The 18,720-nt window shown below is 47.1% G+C and overlaps 1 protein-coding gene across 2 annotated transcripts in view; it reads left to right on the top strand.

Annotated features, from left to right (window-relative positions):
• Positions 1-14,041, top strand: part of ETNK2 (ethanolamine kinase 2) — a 30,384-nt gene extending 16,343 nt beyond the window's left edge. The window contains exons 6-8 of one of the 2 annotated variants that reach the window (XM_069074645.1): positions 8,882-9,051; positions 9,945-10,018; positions 12,632-14,041. In XM_069074645.1, coding sequence (XP_068930746.1) covers positions 8,882-9,051; positions 9,945-10,018; positions 12,632-12,704 — 317 coding nt within the window. In that variant the 3' untranslated portion in view covers positions 12,705-14,041. Of the gene's footprint in view, positions 1-8,881; positions 9,052-9,944; positions 10,019-12,241; positions 12,611-12,631 lie in introns of those variants that run through there. The other variant, XM_069074646.1, reaches the window with a different exon arrangement.
• The last annotated feature ends 4,679 nt before the right edge of the window (positions 14,042-18,720 follow it).

Here is an 18,720-nt window from a genome sequence, read left to right as displayed (position 1 = left end):
CTCTTGCTAATTGTAATCTCCTATCCTTCTATCTCTCTTTCTAATTTCTCCTAAACCTACCCTTAACCCCCATTTTGATCCTTAATCCCTCTACTTCCCCTCTTCCCCCACACCTCCATCCATCAGATTTGCTCTGGACTCACTTTGACCCCTTCACAGTCTTGACCTGAGTTGATCAGTCCAATTCATTATCTAGAACCCTTCCTCCATCTCCCTGCAGAACCATCCTATAAGCAATCACACCTTTATAAATGCACCATTTCCCCTTTCCTCCCTCTTGGTAGATGACCTCACCACCTTTAACCAAGAAAATGGAGGACATCTCCCATAAGCTCCAGCTTTTCCCCTACCTTCCCTGCATATTATGTCCCATTCTTTCTTCCTTTGCTTCAGTCACTGAAGAAGAGATGTCCTTTCTCTTTTCTTGCTCTTTATTTTTCCTGTCAGTGCCATCTTTCTTCCCCTGTCTCCTCCTAGAACGTCAGAACAGATACACCTGGCTTATATGGAGAATGTATCTGTATCAGACAGATATAGAAGGACTATCACCTCTGAATTCCTGAAAGCTGTACTTCTAACATAGTCCAAGATCACATTAGTTGCTTTTTTTTCTACTTCCATATTACAGTCATTGAAGTTGAAGTCTACCAAATCCCCAGAGCTTTGAAAAATAAACTGCTATATCTTATCTAGCCTTTATTTTTGGAAGTTGATTTCTTGAACCCCAGTCTAAGTTTTTTTACATTTGTCTCTATTGACTTCCATCTTATAAGAGTCAGCCCAATGATCTATCCTGTCAGGATCTTTTGAATTCTGACTCTGTCATCTAGTGTTAATTATCCCTTCTGGCTTTTGGTCATTTGCAAAGGAGTATGCCATCTGTGTCACTTCCCAAATTATTTTAAAATAATACAGGGTCAAGCACAAATTCCTGGCTCACTCTATTACAGACCTCCTGCCAAGCTGACTTGTTCAGTCATTGTCAGTCATGTCCGACTCTTTGTGACCCAGTTTGGGGTTTTCTTGGCAGAGATACTGGAATGGTTTGCCTTTTTGTTCTCTAGCTCATGTTACAGATGAGGAAACTGAAGCAAACAGGGTGAAGTGACTTGCCCAAGGTCACACAGCTAGTAAATGTCTGAGGCTAGATTTGAACTCAGTTCTTCCTGCCTCCAGGCCCAGGGCTCTATCCACTGCACCACCTAGCTATGTTAATGATATTCCTTGAGTAATCATTCAATCCAATTCAGCATCTGTCTGCTTGTATTCCCTCCTAATTCTTCATCTTTTCCATAAGAATAGTATAAGATTCTTTATTGGATGCTTTTCCAAAATCTAAGTAAACTCTAGCTTCAGCATTCTCTAATCTACCAGCTTAGTGGCCCTGTGGAAAAAAAGAAAAAGAGATCGATCAACAAACATTCATTAAGGACCTGCCATGTGCAGCCGTGCACTGCTGGAAGTGCTGGCTCGGCCTGATGGGGCGTGTTCTTTCAGAATCCATGCCAGTCCTTTTTAATCACTGCTTCCTTTTCTAGACAGTCGCTTACCATCTCTTTAATGATCCCTTCTACAAGGTCCCCAGGAATCAGAGCCACGCTTAGTGGCCAGCAGTTGGTCTACTTCTCTCTTCTGTTCTCCACAGTTTTCCAGCTATGGCTGGTAGTGACTCAGCCGTCACACCTGCCACCACTTTCAGTACCTGAGGATAGAGCTCACTTGGGCCACATGGCTAGAATTTCCCCAGGATGGCTCTGGCCTCTCTTGCTCTGTCTTTTCATTTATCCCAACACCAACTCTCTGTTAATCATGTTTTTGTTTCTTCTGATCTTTCTAGTCCAAAAGTCATTCTCCTGGACAGAGAAAACAGAAGCAGAATAAGGGTTATAAATAAAACAAAGAGCTCATCCTTTTTTGCCTTGTCAGGTCTTGTCGACTCATTCTTCTCCAAGCAAGGCTCTTGTCCCTTTCATTCTCCTCTTTCCCCCAACATAGTTTTTTAACCCTCTTCTTTGCAGCCCTCAGCTTACTTTGAGGCTTGAGACTTCTGATACTACTTTTTTGGATCATGCCATGGTCCTGGTATTCATCCTCTATTGCTTACACTCTTTATCTCTCCTCCCTTTGATACTCCTAGAATCATCTCTTTTGTTGCTTCTATTTCCTCACTTTCCACTCACTTCTCTACCTCAAGAAGCTGGATGGCACAGTGGATAGAGTGTCGGGCCTAGAGTCAGGACCACATGAGTTCATATGTGGCCCCAGACACTTACTTAGGAGTGTAACCCTACAAAAGTCACTTAATCTTTGTCTGCTACAGCTTTATTCAACTGTAAAAAAATACCTCCCTCCCAGTGTTGTAGGGATCATATGAATTAATATTTGTAAAGTTCATAGTACAATGCCTGGCACATAATAAGCACTGGATAAATGTTTCCTTCCTCCTTCCTCCCTTCTGCTCTCCTTCCTTTCTTTTCCTTCCTCTCTCCCCTTTCCTTCCTCTCCCTGCTTAAAAAATATGTCTCCTACTACTAAAATACTACTAAAAAATAGATCTCAACTACTAAACTCAGTGGTCTTTTCCTAGCCCTTCTGCTTCTGGCCTCTCTGAAGCTCTTGATATCATTGGCCACTTTCTCGTCCCTCTGCTTGGCTAACGTTCCTCTCTCCTGGTTTTCCCTTACCTTTCTGATCTATCCTCAGTCTCTCTGGCCGAATCATCGTCCATCTTGAATCTCTTAAGTGTAGCTCTCTGTTCTAGGGCTCCTTCTCCTCTTTATCTAGGTTCTCTGTGCATGGAGTGTTCAGGGAGGACCTAGCACTGCGGGTGTGAGGGCTTGTGGGGCCCCTTTCAGGGCTGCTCAGTCTACCTGTGGTGTCCACCTTCACCCAGTTCTCACCTGTTGCTCCAAGAAGTGGAACATGCACAGTGGCCATACCTCAGTAAAACTGTCTTAACAGATGGACTGAGCCAGGTTGATGGTAACCCATTGGTGAGTTGTGGGGGATGCCTACCCCAAGCATGTGAAGACTTCACCCAGTGGAATGGGCAGAAGAGAACAGTTTGTCCTGAAGGCCATGAAGGCAGCTGAAGCAGGTGCCGTGGAGTGCTTAGAGCTTGGTCAGACATCACAGATGCCAAGGTCATCTACTGCATCCCAGGCTATCCCCAGTCATCTTGTCCTTTGTCTTGCCACTGGACTTCAGCAAGCACCTCTGCCTCACTTAATTCCATGTGCAAATCAAGACATTGCCCTCATGATGCTCTTGTTCCCCTTTGAAAACAAAGCATGACCCACGATAGATTCTCTGTCTCCCTCAGTGATCTTAGCATCTACCGTGGTGTCTATCATCGCTCTACAGATTCCCTCAGTTCTATGTATCTGGTCCTAATTTCTTTCTTGAATTTCAGGTCCATACCACCATTTTCTGGATAGAATCTTTACCTGGATGTCCCATAAGTATCTCAGACTTAGTATCTCTAAAATGGGCCTTGCTATCTCTCCCTCCTTTACCAGCTCCTCTCCAGACTTTCCTGTCGGACAACGTTGAAGGCACCATCTATCCTTCTGGTCACCCAGGTTTGCAACTTTATAGTCATACCTAATGCTGCTTCCTCACTTACCCTCATCCCCCAATCTCGTCACTTGCCAAGTTTTATCAAGTCTCCTTTAACACTTGTTTCTTTTCTTTTCACTCATAAGAGCTTTGATTCTAGCTAATACCCTCATTACCTTTCACTGAGACTATTATAAGAAAATCTTAACTGGTTACTCTTCTTCTTTCTCCCCTTTCCTCTAATCTATTTACCATATAGCTTCCAAATTAATATTCTCAAGGTGAGGTTTGGACTAGGCATTCACCTGCTCAAAAATCTTCAGTAGCTCCCTATTGCTTCTTGAATAAGAGACAGACCACCAAAACCCTCCATGATATGGCTCAGCCTACCTTTTCAGGTAATACAGACGGCCCCCTTTCACAAACTCCACATTCCAGCCAAGCTGACCTTCTAGCTCTTCCTCAAAGTAAATATTCCACATACAGGTTCTCTGCCTTTGCTCAGACTGTCTTCCATGCCCACAATATATTCCCCTCCTTTATCTCATCCCTTAGAATGCTTTGCTTCCTTCAAGCAACTCAGGGATTGCTTCCTAAATGAAGTTTTTCTTGATTCCCCTAATCACTTGTGCATCCCTCTCCTTAAATTATCTGATATTTACTTATCCGTTTCCATGTTGTTTCCCTCCAGTGGAATTTATGTTCCCTGAAGGCAAGAACCGTTTCTTTTTCTTCTTTGTATTTCTAGTAGCTATTATGTGCCTTCCAGATAGCAGCCATTTAATAATAAATCTATTGAATTCAATTGAAGGAGAGGAATCTGGAGTCAAAAGTGGAGGATTTAAGGGAAATTGTTTAGAACTATGGAGGAGGGTGAGGTTTTGTATAGGTCAGGGGGATGGCCAAGGCAAGAAAAGGCAACAATATGTGGAAGAAACAAATGGTAAGTTTTTTGGGGCCAAATTAATTGTCCTTATAGGAGTGAAGGACAGTGAGATGAGAATGTAAGGATGTAGCATGTAACAGTACAAAGAGTCAGAGAACTGGGGTTCAAATCCTAACTTTTCCACTCACTCCCTGTGGAATCCTGGGCAAGTCCCTTCACTTTCCTGTGCCTCAGTTCCCTTATCTGTAAAATGAGGGGGTTTGGACCAGATGACTTCTGAGGTCCTTTTCAACTCTAGAGATAGGGTCTTATGATTCTGTGACAGGATCTTGAAGTCATACTGAAATTTAGGTCCCCTCACCTGTCTTGGGACACAGGGAACCTACTCTTTCCAGATTTCTGTGGCTCCACTTGCCTGTAGTGGAGAGGGAATGGTGGAGGAAAGAGGAAGGAACCTTCCACCCAAGCTACCTCCCCAGCCTTGGTCAGCTGCCCTAACTTAGAGCAAAGAAGATGGTGGCTTTTGGGGCCAATTGACCCATTTGTACTAGGGAGGCAGGATGTTGTGGTGGAAAAAAGCCTGGTTCTGGAGTCAAACAGCCTGGGGTCATATTCCGCCTTTGATGCTTAGTACTTGTGTGACCTTCAACAAATCACTCCTCATCTGCAGAACACAGGGGTTGGACTAGATGACCTCTGAGCTCTCAGCTCTGTGTTATGAGACCAGTGCAGCCAAGTCATGGGAGTGAGTGAGTATCTGATTTTCATAACTGGGTTAGGGGAAAAGATGAGACAGTATCTAAGGTTCTGTACAGCTAAGCCATCCTGAATCATAGGATACTCCAGGGGAATGACCTGTACAGAGAAAAAGAGAAGGCAAAGTATACAAAAGCCTGCCCAACCAACTGGATTTCTATAGCTGTTGGGACTGGCCACTAGCTAGACTCTTCTGTTTTCTTCCTGAATCCAGGCGTGTGTGTGTGTGTGTGTGTGTGTGTGTGTGTTCAGGACAGGGAAGTAGCAATTAGATCTTAGTGAAGCCTGCCATTCCCCAGAGATTAGTCAGCCATTTGCTCATCAATAATCACCTCAGAGACAGCTCACAAAGAAATGGGGCCAGTACAGGAACCATAGAAACTTCCTTGCTTCCCTAGGCTAGTAGACAGACACCAGCTGATCAGGTGGAGGGAGGAATCTATGAAAGACCAGATTGGTGTCCAGCCCGGCACCAGCAGTGGCACCATGCCCTGCCAAGTATCAGTTGCCCCGTAGAAAGTCTTGGTTGGGGTCAGAGAGGGGAGGATAATTCCTAAAGTATTTTAATTCTTTTTCTCACCCACTTTATGAGCAAAGTTCACTTGGAATTTCCCCAAAGGGGCAAGTGGTTTGAGTTGTGTCCTAATCCCAGCTTTGGCATGGAGGGTGAGGGGGATTGTGGTGGGAGAAGCAGAAGGCAGGAGAGAGGGTTGAGGGCAGAAAGGATGAGGGCAGGGCAGAGCAACCTAGGTTCTCAGTTGTTTGGTATGATTGGAAGCTCTGATTTCAGAAACAGAAAACCTAGGTTCCAGTATCACTTCTACAGTTAACTAGCAGATACTGCCTTGGACAGATCACTTCCCTTACTTCCCTTCTCTGGGACGCCATTTGTTTTTCATCTGTAAAATCAGTATTGAACTAAATCTTTCTTCAAGGTCCATTTTAGTTTCAACATTCTCTAATATTCTTGAGACATCATAAAAGTTGTGATTCTGGACACATGGTCCCAGAAATTGGGTTCTTACAACTGAAAAAGGCCTTAGAGATCATTCCCAAATCCATTTGGGAAATATGGGCACTGTCCTCCTTCCTTGCCTTCTCCCACTCACCCCAGCCCCAGCTTTTCAGCCTCTTTTTATGTATTGTTCTCATCCATTAGATGGAGAACAAAGGATTTTCTTTCTTTTTTTTTTTTTTAAAGCAATCGGGATTAAGTAACTTGCTCAAGGTTACACGGCCAGTTATTATTTCTGGGTATGGTGCTGAGTATCTGAGCCTGGATTTGATCCAGGTCATCCCGACACTGGAGCCAGTGCTCTTACTCGCTGAGCCACCTGGCCGCCCCTAAGCAATTGGGGTTAAGTAACTTGCTCAAGGTTACACGGCCAGGTGTTTCTGGGTGGGTGCTAAGTGTCTGAGCCCGAGATTCGATCTCCAGGTCTTCTCAACACTGGAGCCGGTGCTCTTACTCGCTGTGCTACCTGGCCTCCCCAAGAATGAGGGATTTTCTTTTCCTTTCTTTGTGTCCCCAGCACTTAATGTCTGGCACATAATATAGGTGCTTAATAAATGATTTTTGACTGCTGTTGACTCCATTGCCCTGACTGTATTAGATATCAGTCAGCAGGTCTAAAAGAAAGGGACAGGGCAGCTAGGTAGCGCAGTAAGAGTGCCGACCCCAGAGTCAGTCGGGAGGACACAGGATCGGTTCCAACCTCAGATACTTAGCACCCACACCCACACCCACACACTGGCTGTGTAACCTTGGGCAAGTTATTTAACCCCAACTACTTTTTAAAAATAAATAAATAAATAAAAGAAAAGGACCCCCAATCCCTGTAGTCTAATTATGTTGGGTCTCCTGCATTGTCGGAACCTAGGTCTAGAACTCAAATGGACCTCAGAAGTCTAGTCCAACCCTGTCACTTTACAAATAAGGGCACAAACTTGGGCACAAAATCACAACTTGGATAGTTACTTGCCCAAGGTTTTATAGAGAAGGGGATAGGGGAGCTAGGATTTGAGCTTGGGTCTGGTAATGCCAGGTCCCATTCCCCCAAGTGAGATAATCTTTGTTGTCGCTCTGGGGAGCCAGGAAATCTTTGAATATATTTTCCATAGTGCCAGCGTGTACCCAGGGCCCACAATAATGGCTATAGGAGGAAGTAGCCAGAGAGGGGCAGGAAGGAGAGGGAGAGAAAATGGAGAAATGGATACGGTTAACAGAGATTCTTCAAACTCCCAAGGTGTCTTTTAACCTCAACATCTTCATTCCTGTCCTGCAGCTTTGGACAGAGCCCAGTTCTCCCTGCTTCCCATACGCTCTACTACACACACACTCCTAGTAATGTCTATTAGCATAGTGCTTTTATGGTCACAAAATGCTCTCAGGAACATTGCTTTATGCAGTCCTCATAACTTTGTGAGAGATCATGTGAAGCATAATTATCCTTTTTTTGTTGTTGTTTGTTTTTTTGTGTTTTGGAGGGGGGGGGAAGGCTGGGCAATTGGGGTTAAGTGACTTGCCCAAGGTCACATGGCTAGTAAATGTTAAATGTCTGAGGCCGGATTTGAACTCAGGTCTTCCTGACTCCAGGGCCTGTGCTCTATTCACTATGCTAACTAGCCACCTAATTATCCCCATTTTGCAGATGAGGAAGGTGAAGCCCAGAAAGCTAAAATTACTTACTTCCCAAACCACCCAGCTAAAAGGCTAAATTCAAGCCAGCATTTGATTTCAGGCCTTCAGATTCTAGGTGGTCAGTATTTTAAGAGCCAATGATTTTACTGGCTTTCCTTTCCCTCCTCCCCCAATACAAAACCCATGCTTTATTAGATGATTGCATGAGCTGCCAAGGCTGAAAATTCCATCACCTAGTGGCCAGGGTCCTGAGTATGAGCATCTCCCAACTTAACTGAGGTGGTCCTTGAGTCACAGATTCTTTTCAGGCCTTTTTCTCAAAGCTTTTCTAACTTAATGTAAGACCTACTTTAACTTTCAGTCCATTGACAGGGTCACCTCCACATGATGGATAAGAAGGCCTGTGATGCTGTGTCACGGGCCAAAGCTTATACAGGTCACTTATTTCCTTGGACTTCAGGCTCCTCATTTGTAGAAGGAAGCATTGGACCTTGATGGCCTCTGAGGTCTCTTTCCACTCTAGGCCTGTGATCCAGTTATTCTCACTGACTGGCCAATGATGGATTAAATGCAGGGGTAGAATAATGCTAGTACTGTGGGCTTTACAAAACCATGACATTGAAGATGTAGGCTGAACTTCCAAGTCTGAGTCTTTTATTACCCCCACTAAAAAAAAATACCCTTAGTCTTTGTGGCATGGCGGGGGGGGGCCATAGAGGGAGATATGGTTGGGTGAGGATGAAGGTGGGGGTAAGGTGGAGGCTCAAAGACCAGAATTGGAGACATTGTTTTTGTGGGCTGGGGGAGGAGAGAGGCTGGTTTAAAGGACCAGATCATGAAGAAAAGCCTCAAGAATACCATCTTTCCCAAGGCCTGAACAGTTGTGGACAAGGCCCTTGACTGAGGCTCTATTTCCAAAAGCCAAAGGAGGCTGAGTTGGTGGTAGACAGGAATGGTGATCCCATCCTTCTCAGGAAGATCTGAGAGTAGGGCCCCCTCTCTTAAGCATCCTCCATTGAGCCAGGGCCTCTCTCCCATAGGTGTGAATGAGGTGGACTATAGCCTCTACCCCAGCCGGGAGACTCAACTTCGTTGGCTGAATTATTACCTGCAAGCCCACAAGCAGCTCAGCAAGGAAGGCTGGGGTGGGACAGCTGTGACGCCCAGGGAGGTGGAGAAACTCTATGTACAAGTTAACAAGTTTGCTCTGGTGAGAGTCTACCCCTTGGAGAGAAAGCAGGAAGCACTAGTCACCTAAGATTGACTGAAGTGTTGTGGGAAACCTGGAACTGGGTGGGGAGGGGAGTGGGCAGTGGGAGGAAGCATGAGAGAACAAGCCTAGAAGAAATGGGGCGGTAGACCTAGAACTCCCTAAACTCTGTCTGGAAATGGAAAATACGTGGCTGTTCCAAGTCTGGAAAGTCATCAGGCCTCTCTGCCTTTGGACAGCCCCGCTCCCACCTCATCTCCAAGAAGCCAGGTTGTCTCGTTGCTTGAGAAAGGCTTCTTGAGGAAGGAGAATTCCTTAACTACTGTTTGTTAGGGAGGCCCTTGACTAGCCAGAAACATCATGTGATCCACAGAGGACAGAATTATTCAAACCAGTGGATAGAAGTTGCCCGGGCCTGGGTCTGAACCCTGAGCCATCCCAGCTGCACAGGAACATTTCCCTGATGGCTGTAGCATGTGCCCTTAATAGGGACCTGTTCTGTTTGCACACTGTCATGGGAGGGAGGCTCAAGTGAACTGAGCTAGACTCTGTCCCCATGGGATCACAGGATTTAGAATTGGAAAGGACCTTTGAAATTTTACCCTCTCATTTTACAAATGAGAACTTAGATCGAGCAAAGCAAAATGACTTATTGAATAAATTGCAGAGCTAGGATTTGAGTCCAGGTCCTCTGACCCTGAATTCCTTTGCATTACACAGTCCTACCTGTTATCAGGAGGATTTACCAGGCCTATGCTAGAAAGACCTCAGAACCAAACTGTTTGCTTTTCTCAGTCTATGAGTCGGCCTTTGGTGTTTGTCTTTGGTTCTAAAGGGTGGGTAACTGGGGGATGGGGGAAGAGCCACTTTGACACTCTCTGCTCCTTTCCCAGGCCTCTCACTTCTTCTGGGCATTTTGGGCTCTCATCCAGAACCAGTTCTCTACCATTGACTTTGACTTCCTCAGGTGAGTGGGCCAGGAACAAAAAGAGGTGGGGAGGAAAAAAGATGAGAGGAGAGAGTGAGTAGGAGGTAAAGTCCCTTGGCCCAGGAGGGGTTGAACCAAGGCTCATCCGTCCAGGAAGAGGTGACCTAATGGGGCACCTACTTCCCATCCTGACCCTTCCCCATCCAAGTATTTGACCTTTGTTTCCCCATTTGTAAAATAAGGTTGCCCTTCTGAGCTTTGGGAAAACGTTAGAGGAGTGAGCCAATTGAGTTGGAACAATACTGACCTCTAAAATCTCCTGCACCCCCCTCCTCTTCAGCCCCAATGTTCTTCCCAAGAACCACCTAAGTCCTGGCAGGGACTAACTTGGCCAGCTCCCAAGCTAGTGAATGGAATCCTAGCATGGAAGCATTCCAGACCTTGAGGGAACTTGACTGATTGTGAAAGACAGTGGGGAAACTGAGGCCCTGAGAAAAGGGGAGTGACTGACTCAAGATCACAGAGTAAATAGAAGAGCCAAGATTCAAACCCAAATAAGTTGACTTCAGATTCAGTATATTTTCATGTTTTTCTTGCAGAAGTTATTCATGGTCTTCTAATTCAGTCCCAGGATTTAACCCAGCTATTCTGAAACCCTGGCCATGTGCTTTTCCCATTGTATGACAGTGCTTCCTTGCAATGAGACTGTGAATCCTTATCCCTCACAGCTCTAGGAGTTGTAGAATGCAGGGCAACAATCTCCAAGCTGCCATTTACCAGCTTTGTGACCTTGGCTAAGTCATGTCACAAACTCAAAGATTTAGAGGTGATATGAGGGCATTAGAGGATGTTAATCCAACCCTCATTTCACAGATGAGAAAGCTGAGGCCCAAGGAGACTATGACTTACCCAAGAGGTAAGCAGAGTTGAGATCATCTGAGCCTACGTTCTCTCTCCTCTGCATCATGCTGGCCCTTGATCTCTTTGGGCCTCAGTTCTCTGATTTGTAAAATAAAGGATGTGCCAGATGATCTCTACAGGTCCTTCCCAGGTCTTTCATTCCCAGATCTATCTGAAAATTAACTTCAGTACATCCCAGTGCTCCTATCAGCCTCCATCCTCTCCCCTGTGGTAAAGAATACATCCTGTTGAGCTTCAGAGGAAGGGTTTCCTCTACCCTCTTCTTATATTTCCTCCCAGCCCTGCCCATCCTTGGCTTCTGATGTAGGGAGGGAGGTGAGAAAGTGCTACCAGAACCCAGAGTATGGGATGACAGGCTGTACAGCCCCCGAGGTAGCAGTACTCTAGGGAGGGTGGGGCAAAAGGGGAACTTTTAATACATGCATACCTAGTCACATGTACATATATACATATACACATACATATATGTACACACAGTGGATAGTACCAGGCTTGGAGTCAGGAAGATTCATCTTCCTGAGTTCAAATCTGGCCCCAGACACTTACTGTGTGACCCTGGGCAGGTCACTTAACCCTGTTTGCCTCAGTTTCCTCATTCCTAAAATGAGCTAGAGAAGGAAATGGCAAACCATTCTAGTATTTCTGCCAAAAAAAACCCCAAATGGGATCACGAAGAATCAGACATGAATGAAAAATGACAAAAACAAAATAGATAATGTATGTGTGTGTGCACATATGTATCACCTTATCTATATGTCCCGCTATCTTAATGCTATTCAGTTCTGTTCTGGGTGTCCCATACATATATGTTCTCATATATGTTGACTTGGGTGTGGGGAGGGGGGGGAGGAGGGGGCTGTGTGGCTGATGGCTCCCAGTATCCTTTGGCCAACACACACCAGGGGGCGCCATTTTCAAACCTTGATCGGTCTCTGGTCCCAGCGCCATAGCAGCCACTTGCCTTAAGATCAATAGTTACAAGGAACTGCTTCACTCATTTTTGTAGAGAGGGAGCTCAGGCCTCAGAGAGGGCAAGTGACTCACCTTGGTCCCACAAGAAGTCTGTATCAGAGGCAGGATTTGAACCCAGGGCCTCTGACCCTAAACCCAGAGCTCCTAGGGCATCTAGGAGCTTCTCTGAAAGCGGCAGTGAGAAGGAAAAAACTGGTAGCTTCAGTGAGAGCTGTTTTTATTGCTGTTGGAAGAACATACATTGCCCTCCTGACCCATGCAGGGCATACTCCATGACCCCTGGGGATCATGCGTTTGAGGGTTTATAAAATTTTTTCTTCATAACTCCAAGAGGGAGGTAGTACTTGTATTATTGTTTCCATTTTACAGATGGGGAAACTGAGGATCACATGAAATGATTCGCTCAAGTCTTTGTATCCCCAAGGACTTCTTTGTGTACCCAGGACTTAGGAAAGTTCCTGGCACATAGTAAGCATTTAATCAATGCTTTAATTAACTAGTAAATTCCAGAGCTGGGATTCCAGTCCTCCTCCTACTGATGCCAAGTCCAGAGCTCTTTAAGACTGTTAAGCTACCTGACACTTTCCCTAGGCTCAGCCCACCCGGCGGTGCCAAGCCATAGATTGGAGCTGGCAATTGTAAAATGATGCTGTTTTGGTCAGATCTCTCATAGTGGAAGAATGTTCATGAGGGCCCCTGATTCCAGAATCCCCTCGACTTCCTCCCTGATACCGGCCCCTGCTCCCTGTCTCCTGACAGATATGCGGTGATCAGATTCAACCAATACTTCAAGGTGAAGCCTCAGGTGTCCGCCTTGGAGATGCCAAAGTGACCGGCCTCCTGCCCTGTCCGCCCAGCCAGACCTGCTCTCCTCAGGGCCCCTGCTTGGCTCTGGGGCCCATGCCGAAAGGGCCAGAGCAAGAGAGGGATGCAGGTGGGGTCTCTCCAGTGGGGCAGTGGAGAAGCCCACGCCCTGTGCCGCAGGCCCCAAATTAAAGCCGCCGTAGACCTCGCACCCCCCTGTCTGGCTTCAGCCTCTGGGGCTGATGGGACCAGCTCAGGGTACCCTTCCCCTTCACCCTCCCTTTCCCAAACTTTGGTGGGGGGGAGGGGAGTGCCTGTAGAGTACCAGGGAAGACCAGCTTTCTAGGACAGGGACCAAGACAACCAATGGGAACCAGTGGGAAGCCCAGGAACTCGCCAAACATCACCCTACCCTCATCCCTCTTTGCCATCAGGGGTGCCTTATTTATGTATTGGACCCTGCTCAGCTTGGGTAGTATAGAAAGGGCTCCTTTCCACCTCTAATGCCCATAGATTCACTAACCCCCCCCACTCCCCTATTTTTCCCAAGCAGAAAGTGATGAACTCCCTTCCCAGCAACTAACCACACCCCAACACACCAAGTGTATGGGTGTACATAGTTGGGATGAGGGGATCCCAGGTTAGGGATGGCCCCCTCATCAGCAGCCTTATCAGATTCCCTGGCACTGCTTCCACTCTTACTTTCTCCAAATCCCATTACTGGCTCCTAATTTCACCCCACCTCCAACCCAGTTTCACTCTTCCCCACTCAGGTCCTGAGGTCTGTGTTCTCTACCCTTTGGTCAGCTCCTGCTGCCTAGAGAAGGCCTAGTGACTTAAGAGTGCTGTCATCACACTTGGGATTGCCTGGGGAAATTATGGGGTGCTGTTAGCCAAAGCCTAGGTCAGTGTGTCTCACTGACCTTGATCCTCCCACCCACAGCCCTCCCCGCCCCCCTCAAGCCTACCTAACCTTGTATTTCTCTTGTATACACTGGACCTGAATTAGAGGACCCTCTCACTCTGAGTGTCAGTCCTGGACAGCAGCGAGAGAGGGGATATATCCCGAGAAGCAGAGGCCCCAGGAGAGCCAGGGAATAGGTGGGCCCCCTGGTTAGGACCTGGCCTGGACATAGGTAGGGGATGTCCTGACCTTCTGAGTTCCTTCATCAACCACCACTCGCCCTTAGACAGCAATTAAATCTCTCCCCAGGCTCCTTCCTGACCCCAGGGCTTCTGGGGGGGGGGGTAGGGGGGAGCGGGAAACCCTTCTCAGCTCTGGCACATGAAACAAACTTTGAGATTCAAATTATTGTGGTTTTGTTCTCCATTAAAATGGCCGCTTCTGGTTTCTGGTGCTGCTCACTCTTGGTCTGAGGGGTCATTCTGTTGGCATGGTTAGTTTGGGTCAGAGAAGGGCCATCATGGCTCTTGAGTTGTTGGGTTGCCAACTCAACTCCTCTTTGGGTGGGGAAGAGAACACGGAGGGATACTGTCTGGGGAACTGTGGGTGCTGGTAGAGGTCATGGCTTATCATTTCACTCAATTGTGTTGAGCCCAGCAATCAGGGCAGAGTCAAGCCAAGCCTTTATAGAACTAGTCTACCTCAGTGGGCTTCCATGGGTGGCAGAATGGCTTATTCCCCTCTACAGTGCTGAGCCATAGAATGGACTATCATTGATGGCTGGCTGCCATCAGTACTTCATGAATTCAGTGAATTTGGTTAAACCTTTAATGCAGGAGGGGGAAGCCAGACTTGGTGCTGAGACCCAGGTGCATGATTAAAGATCTCAGAATTAGAAGCACCTTGGAGATCATTCTGTCCAGTGGTTATCAAAGGGCACAAGAGTGTGGTTGGATTCTCCATAGGTATATCAGAAATTGCACAGATATGTGTGAGTCTCCTGTAGTATGCCAATCCCTTGTAGTAAAAACCAATAACAGACGGTGAACACAAAAGGTCCAATTGATGTGTGAAGTGTAACCTGCTCTATGATGTTACTGGCAAGTGGTCACCCAACTTTTTGCTTGAAGATTTCTCTTAATCGGAAAGCTGCTGCCTTCTGGGCTGGCCATTTCTGCTCTTGGCTATCCAAGAGAGAGCATTCCAAACTCCGGAGAGTTTGGAAATTTCTTCCTTACATGGAGTAAAAACTGCCTCTCACAACTTTCACTGATTATACCCAGTCCTGTCTTCTGAGGCCAAGCAGAGCAACTGATCCCTGTTACAGAACAGCCCTTCCAATGAAGGTGACCATTGTGTCTCTTCTAGGTCACAGCCTTCGATTCTTCTTAGGCTGCTCATAGAGCAGGATCTCAAAGCCTTCAGCCATCCTTCTTTAACCCTCTTGAACATTTCAGTGTCTTTTCTGAAAGGCTGTTGACTCTTCCACCAGGAAGGAAAGGGGCTCTCCCTGCAGCAGCAGAAATTGAGGTGAGACGTCTGGTGGCACTTCCAACCTGGCAGAGGGATGAAGCCGTCAGGATGGTGGCGGTCGCTCTGTCTCCTTCCTTGGAAGAACTCTAGTTGTTCGGCCTGGTGACAGGAAGACGGACAGATGACCTCTGGATAGCCCTTCTGGCCCTGGAGCCTGGCCAGCACTTTTTCCAGATATTCAGCTCCTCCTCCCTGAGGCCAGGGGATGAAAGAGAAGTAGCTTAGAAGCTAAAGCAGGGGGCAGGGAGAAATCTTCTCTCCGGATGGCTCCTTTCCTGCTGAGATCGTGCCACCCTCCTCTGATGCAGCCCTCCTGGCCAAGAGGAGCTGCTTCTAGGACACCAGGAAGGTGCCCGCTCTCCCCCCTTTTCCCCTAGGCAGCAGCAGCCACCTGTCTGGTGGACTCTTGATTGTTTGGCTTCTCCGTGTAAAAATACCAGGAGCACCATGGCAACTGCTGGTGACGTCACCCAGCAGCTGGGGCCTTCTTAAAGGTCACAGTGATTGGGGAGCAGCAGGACTCCAGTTCCCAAAAGGCAGCATTTCCTGGTATGAGCCCCAGCACTGAGGTCAAATAGATGCTTGTCAGGTCCATTGGGGATTGAGATGAGCACGGAGGTGGTGCCAGAAACTGTCCCAATCCCTTACTTAACCTGGCTGTGCCTTCCCCAGAACCAGTCAGTCAGATCCAAGCAGCCCATTAGTGGAGTGAGCACTGGCCTGGACATCGCTTTCCTCCAGGGCCTAGAAGCCGTGTCTATCTCTGTTCCCTCCAGGAGCCCACCTCCACAGCCAGCCTCCTCCTGCCTCTCTCCAGCAGCTTCTCTTCTCAACTCCCAAGGGACTAACATATATTTCCAAGATTAGACAACATGGACCAGAAGTTCGTGGTAGCAGCTAATGCAAGTTTTCTCACGATCCCTCAACAAAAGCGAAATTAGCACCCCAGCAGTGAAAGAGTTAACCATTTATATAACCTAGTGGACACCATTCCACCCCCTTCTTTGAGAGGGGAAAAGAAAAAGTGTTCCCAGAATAAGCCCGGGAATCAGGCAGATCCCAGGACAAGAGTACCTGTTGGAGATGGAATGAATGGATCCCTACCCACCCAGTCTTAGGTCCTCATACCCTTTCGTTGGATATCTCTCCTATACCTCCCTTACCCCCATCAGATTCTTCCTTCCAATTAACCACATCCAGGCATAATGATAGCTAGCATGTATATGGCAGCTTTTGAAAACTTGCAAAACACTTTGAAAATATTATCACAACCACCCCAGGAGAGGTAGAAGCTATTATTATGCCCATTTTGCAGATGTTGAAACTGAGACAGTCAGGCAGTTAAGTGACTTCTTAGGATCACACAATGTCTGTGGCTGGATTTGAACTCAAGTCTTCCTGGCTGGGTTCTGAGCTCTATCCAATGCACTGGCTAGCTGGTTCTGGGCTCCACTCAGCTGCTCAGGTTCAGACTCCAGTTATAGCCCAAATACAGGGGAACCCAAGAAGGAAATGAGTTAGCCATTGCTGCTCTCTCTGGCTGGGATCCATGACTGAATTCCAAGACTTCCATCTCCCACCTCCCTCCATTCAGGGGGAGCCTCTGGGGTGAGCGAGTGGGTGTGGGCAGTGGTAAAGGGCTCTTCCGTGTAGTAATTGTATTGAAGCATTTAAGGTCATTGTTTCCATGAGGGCACACCTGGGACTGAGCTAAAAGCTCTGCCCTCCCACGAGTTACTCGAATTTTAATAGGATTCAGTCCAAATAGTTATGGCCCCATTTGTACAACATTCCTACCCAAGGCTGTGGTGGGGTCAAGGTGAATCATTCCCCAGCAGGCCTCTGGCAGCTCACTCCCTAAGCCTTGTCCATACCCAGCCCCTTTCCTCTCACCCTTTAGGGGACAACTTCTCCTTACCTGGAATCCATTCCTACATCTTTAAGGCAGAGTAAGGGTGGGTAAAGAGGAACATGGAACACAAGTAGCTATAGAAAGGTGAAGGGTATGAATCAAAGCTGTTCACCCCAAGGGCTCCAGGCCCTTCTAAAGGAATAACTAGTGATCTCATGGCAAACAGAGGCAACACACAATAGCACAGGGGTCAGGTCAGTTTGAGAGCCTGGAGGGGGAGGTGGGGGGGGGGAGAACAGGGGAACCACCCTAGTGGCAGTGACCATCTGGGGGCAGAGGAGACAGAATATGAAACAGCTACCTGCTCTGGGTCAGAGACCCCTGGTTTAATGGGGGATGGATGGAACCAGATCCAAGCAGCAGTTTCCCTTTAGGGCACCAGAGGGCAGAAATTGCAGCTGTCGATTCTCTATTTCCCTGGTGAAGGAGGCCGACTTCAACCTTCTGTGCTGCCCAGGCTCAGGGCCACCCAGGGCCACAAGTCAAGCAGAGAACCAAAGGAGGGGCATTAAAGACAGACTCTGCCCATCCCCTTGCCTCCACCAGGCAACCACAGCTTGCAAAGGTGGTCAAGACCTTGGAGAATATCCAGACCAACCCCGTCATTTTACAAAAACTGCCTTAGAGGGAAAAGCGGGCTGCCCACGATCACATGGTGGGTGGTAAAGCTGGGACTCAGACCCAGGCTTCTCACTCTTTCCCCAACCACACCCCCACCCCCAACTCCTTAACACAGGAACCAACTTCTTAGTGATATAATTTTAGAACCTAGAAGGGAATTTATAGGTCATCTAGTCTAGCCTCCCACCTAGCCTAGGCTTCTGCCCTTTATATTCCTGGCAGATGTCATTATTTGAATACTTTCAGTGATATAGCACTCACTACCTAACGTGGCTGACTGCCCTGTTGTTGAGACAGCTGTTAGGCTTTCCTGTCTCCCTGTAACTTCGATCCCTGGGGTTCTGTTTTTTTTTTTTTTTCTGGGGCCACACCAGATAAATCCCTCAGTTTCCTGAAGACAGTACTCATGCTCCTGGAGTAGCCAGAGAGCACAATGGAAAGAGTACCAGCCCTGGAGTCAGGGGGACCCAAGTTCAAATCCAGCCTCAGACACCTCCTAGCTGTGATCCTGGGCGAGTCACTTAACCCCGCTTGCCTCAGTTTCCTTATCTGTAAAAAAAAAAAAAAGAGCTAGAGAAAGAAATGACAAAGCACTCCAGTATCTCCAAGAAAACCACAAATGGGGTCATGGAGAGAAGGTCATGAGTCAAATGATTCAACAACAGAAAAACAGCCCATGCTGCCCAAGTCTTCTCTTTCCCAAGCTAAACATCCCTAGTTCTTCCAAATATATCATATTATAACACGATTATTATATATTATAACACAGTTCCTTCCACCTAGCCCTGGATGTGCTGGTTAATCAATGTCTCTCTTCAAATATGGCGCTCAGAAAACGGAATACAAAATTCCAGCTGTAGAGAGGACAATAAGATGATTACTTCCCCAGTTCTGGGCTTGCTCTTTCTTAATGAAGCCAAGATCGCATTCATTTTTCTGGCTGCAACATCATACTCTTGGCTCGAATTCAGTTTGCTATCAATTAATTCCCTAGGTCCTTTTTATACTGTTAAGCCAATTATACCCCACCCTATATTTGTTTAGTTTGGGGTTGTTTTTTTTTTAAACCAGAGT

This window comes from Petaurus breviceps, unplaced genomic scaffold, assembly GCF_028583685.1.
Source record: "Petaurus breviceps papuanus isolate PSGF00001 unplaced genomic scaffold, PetGlider_PUasm1.0 90895, whole genome shotgun sequence".
Lineage (NCBI taxonomy): Eukaryota > Metazoa > Chordata > Mammalia > Diprotodontia > Petauridae > Petaurus > Petaurus breviceps.
This window is presented reverse-complemented; position numbering and strand designations above follow the sequence as displayed.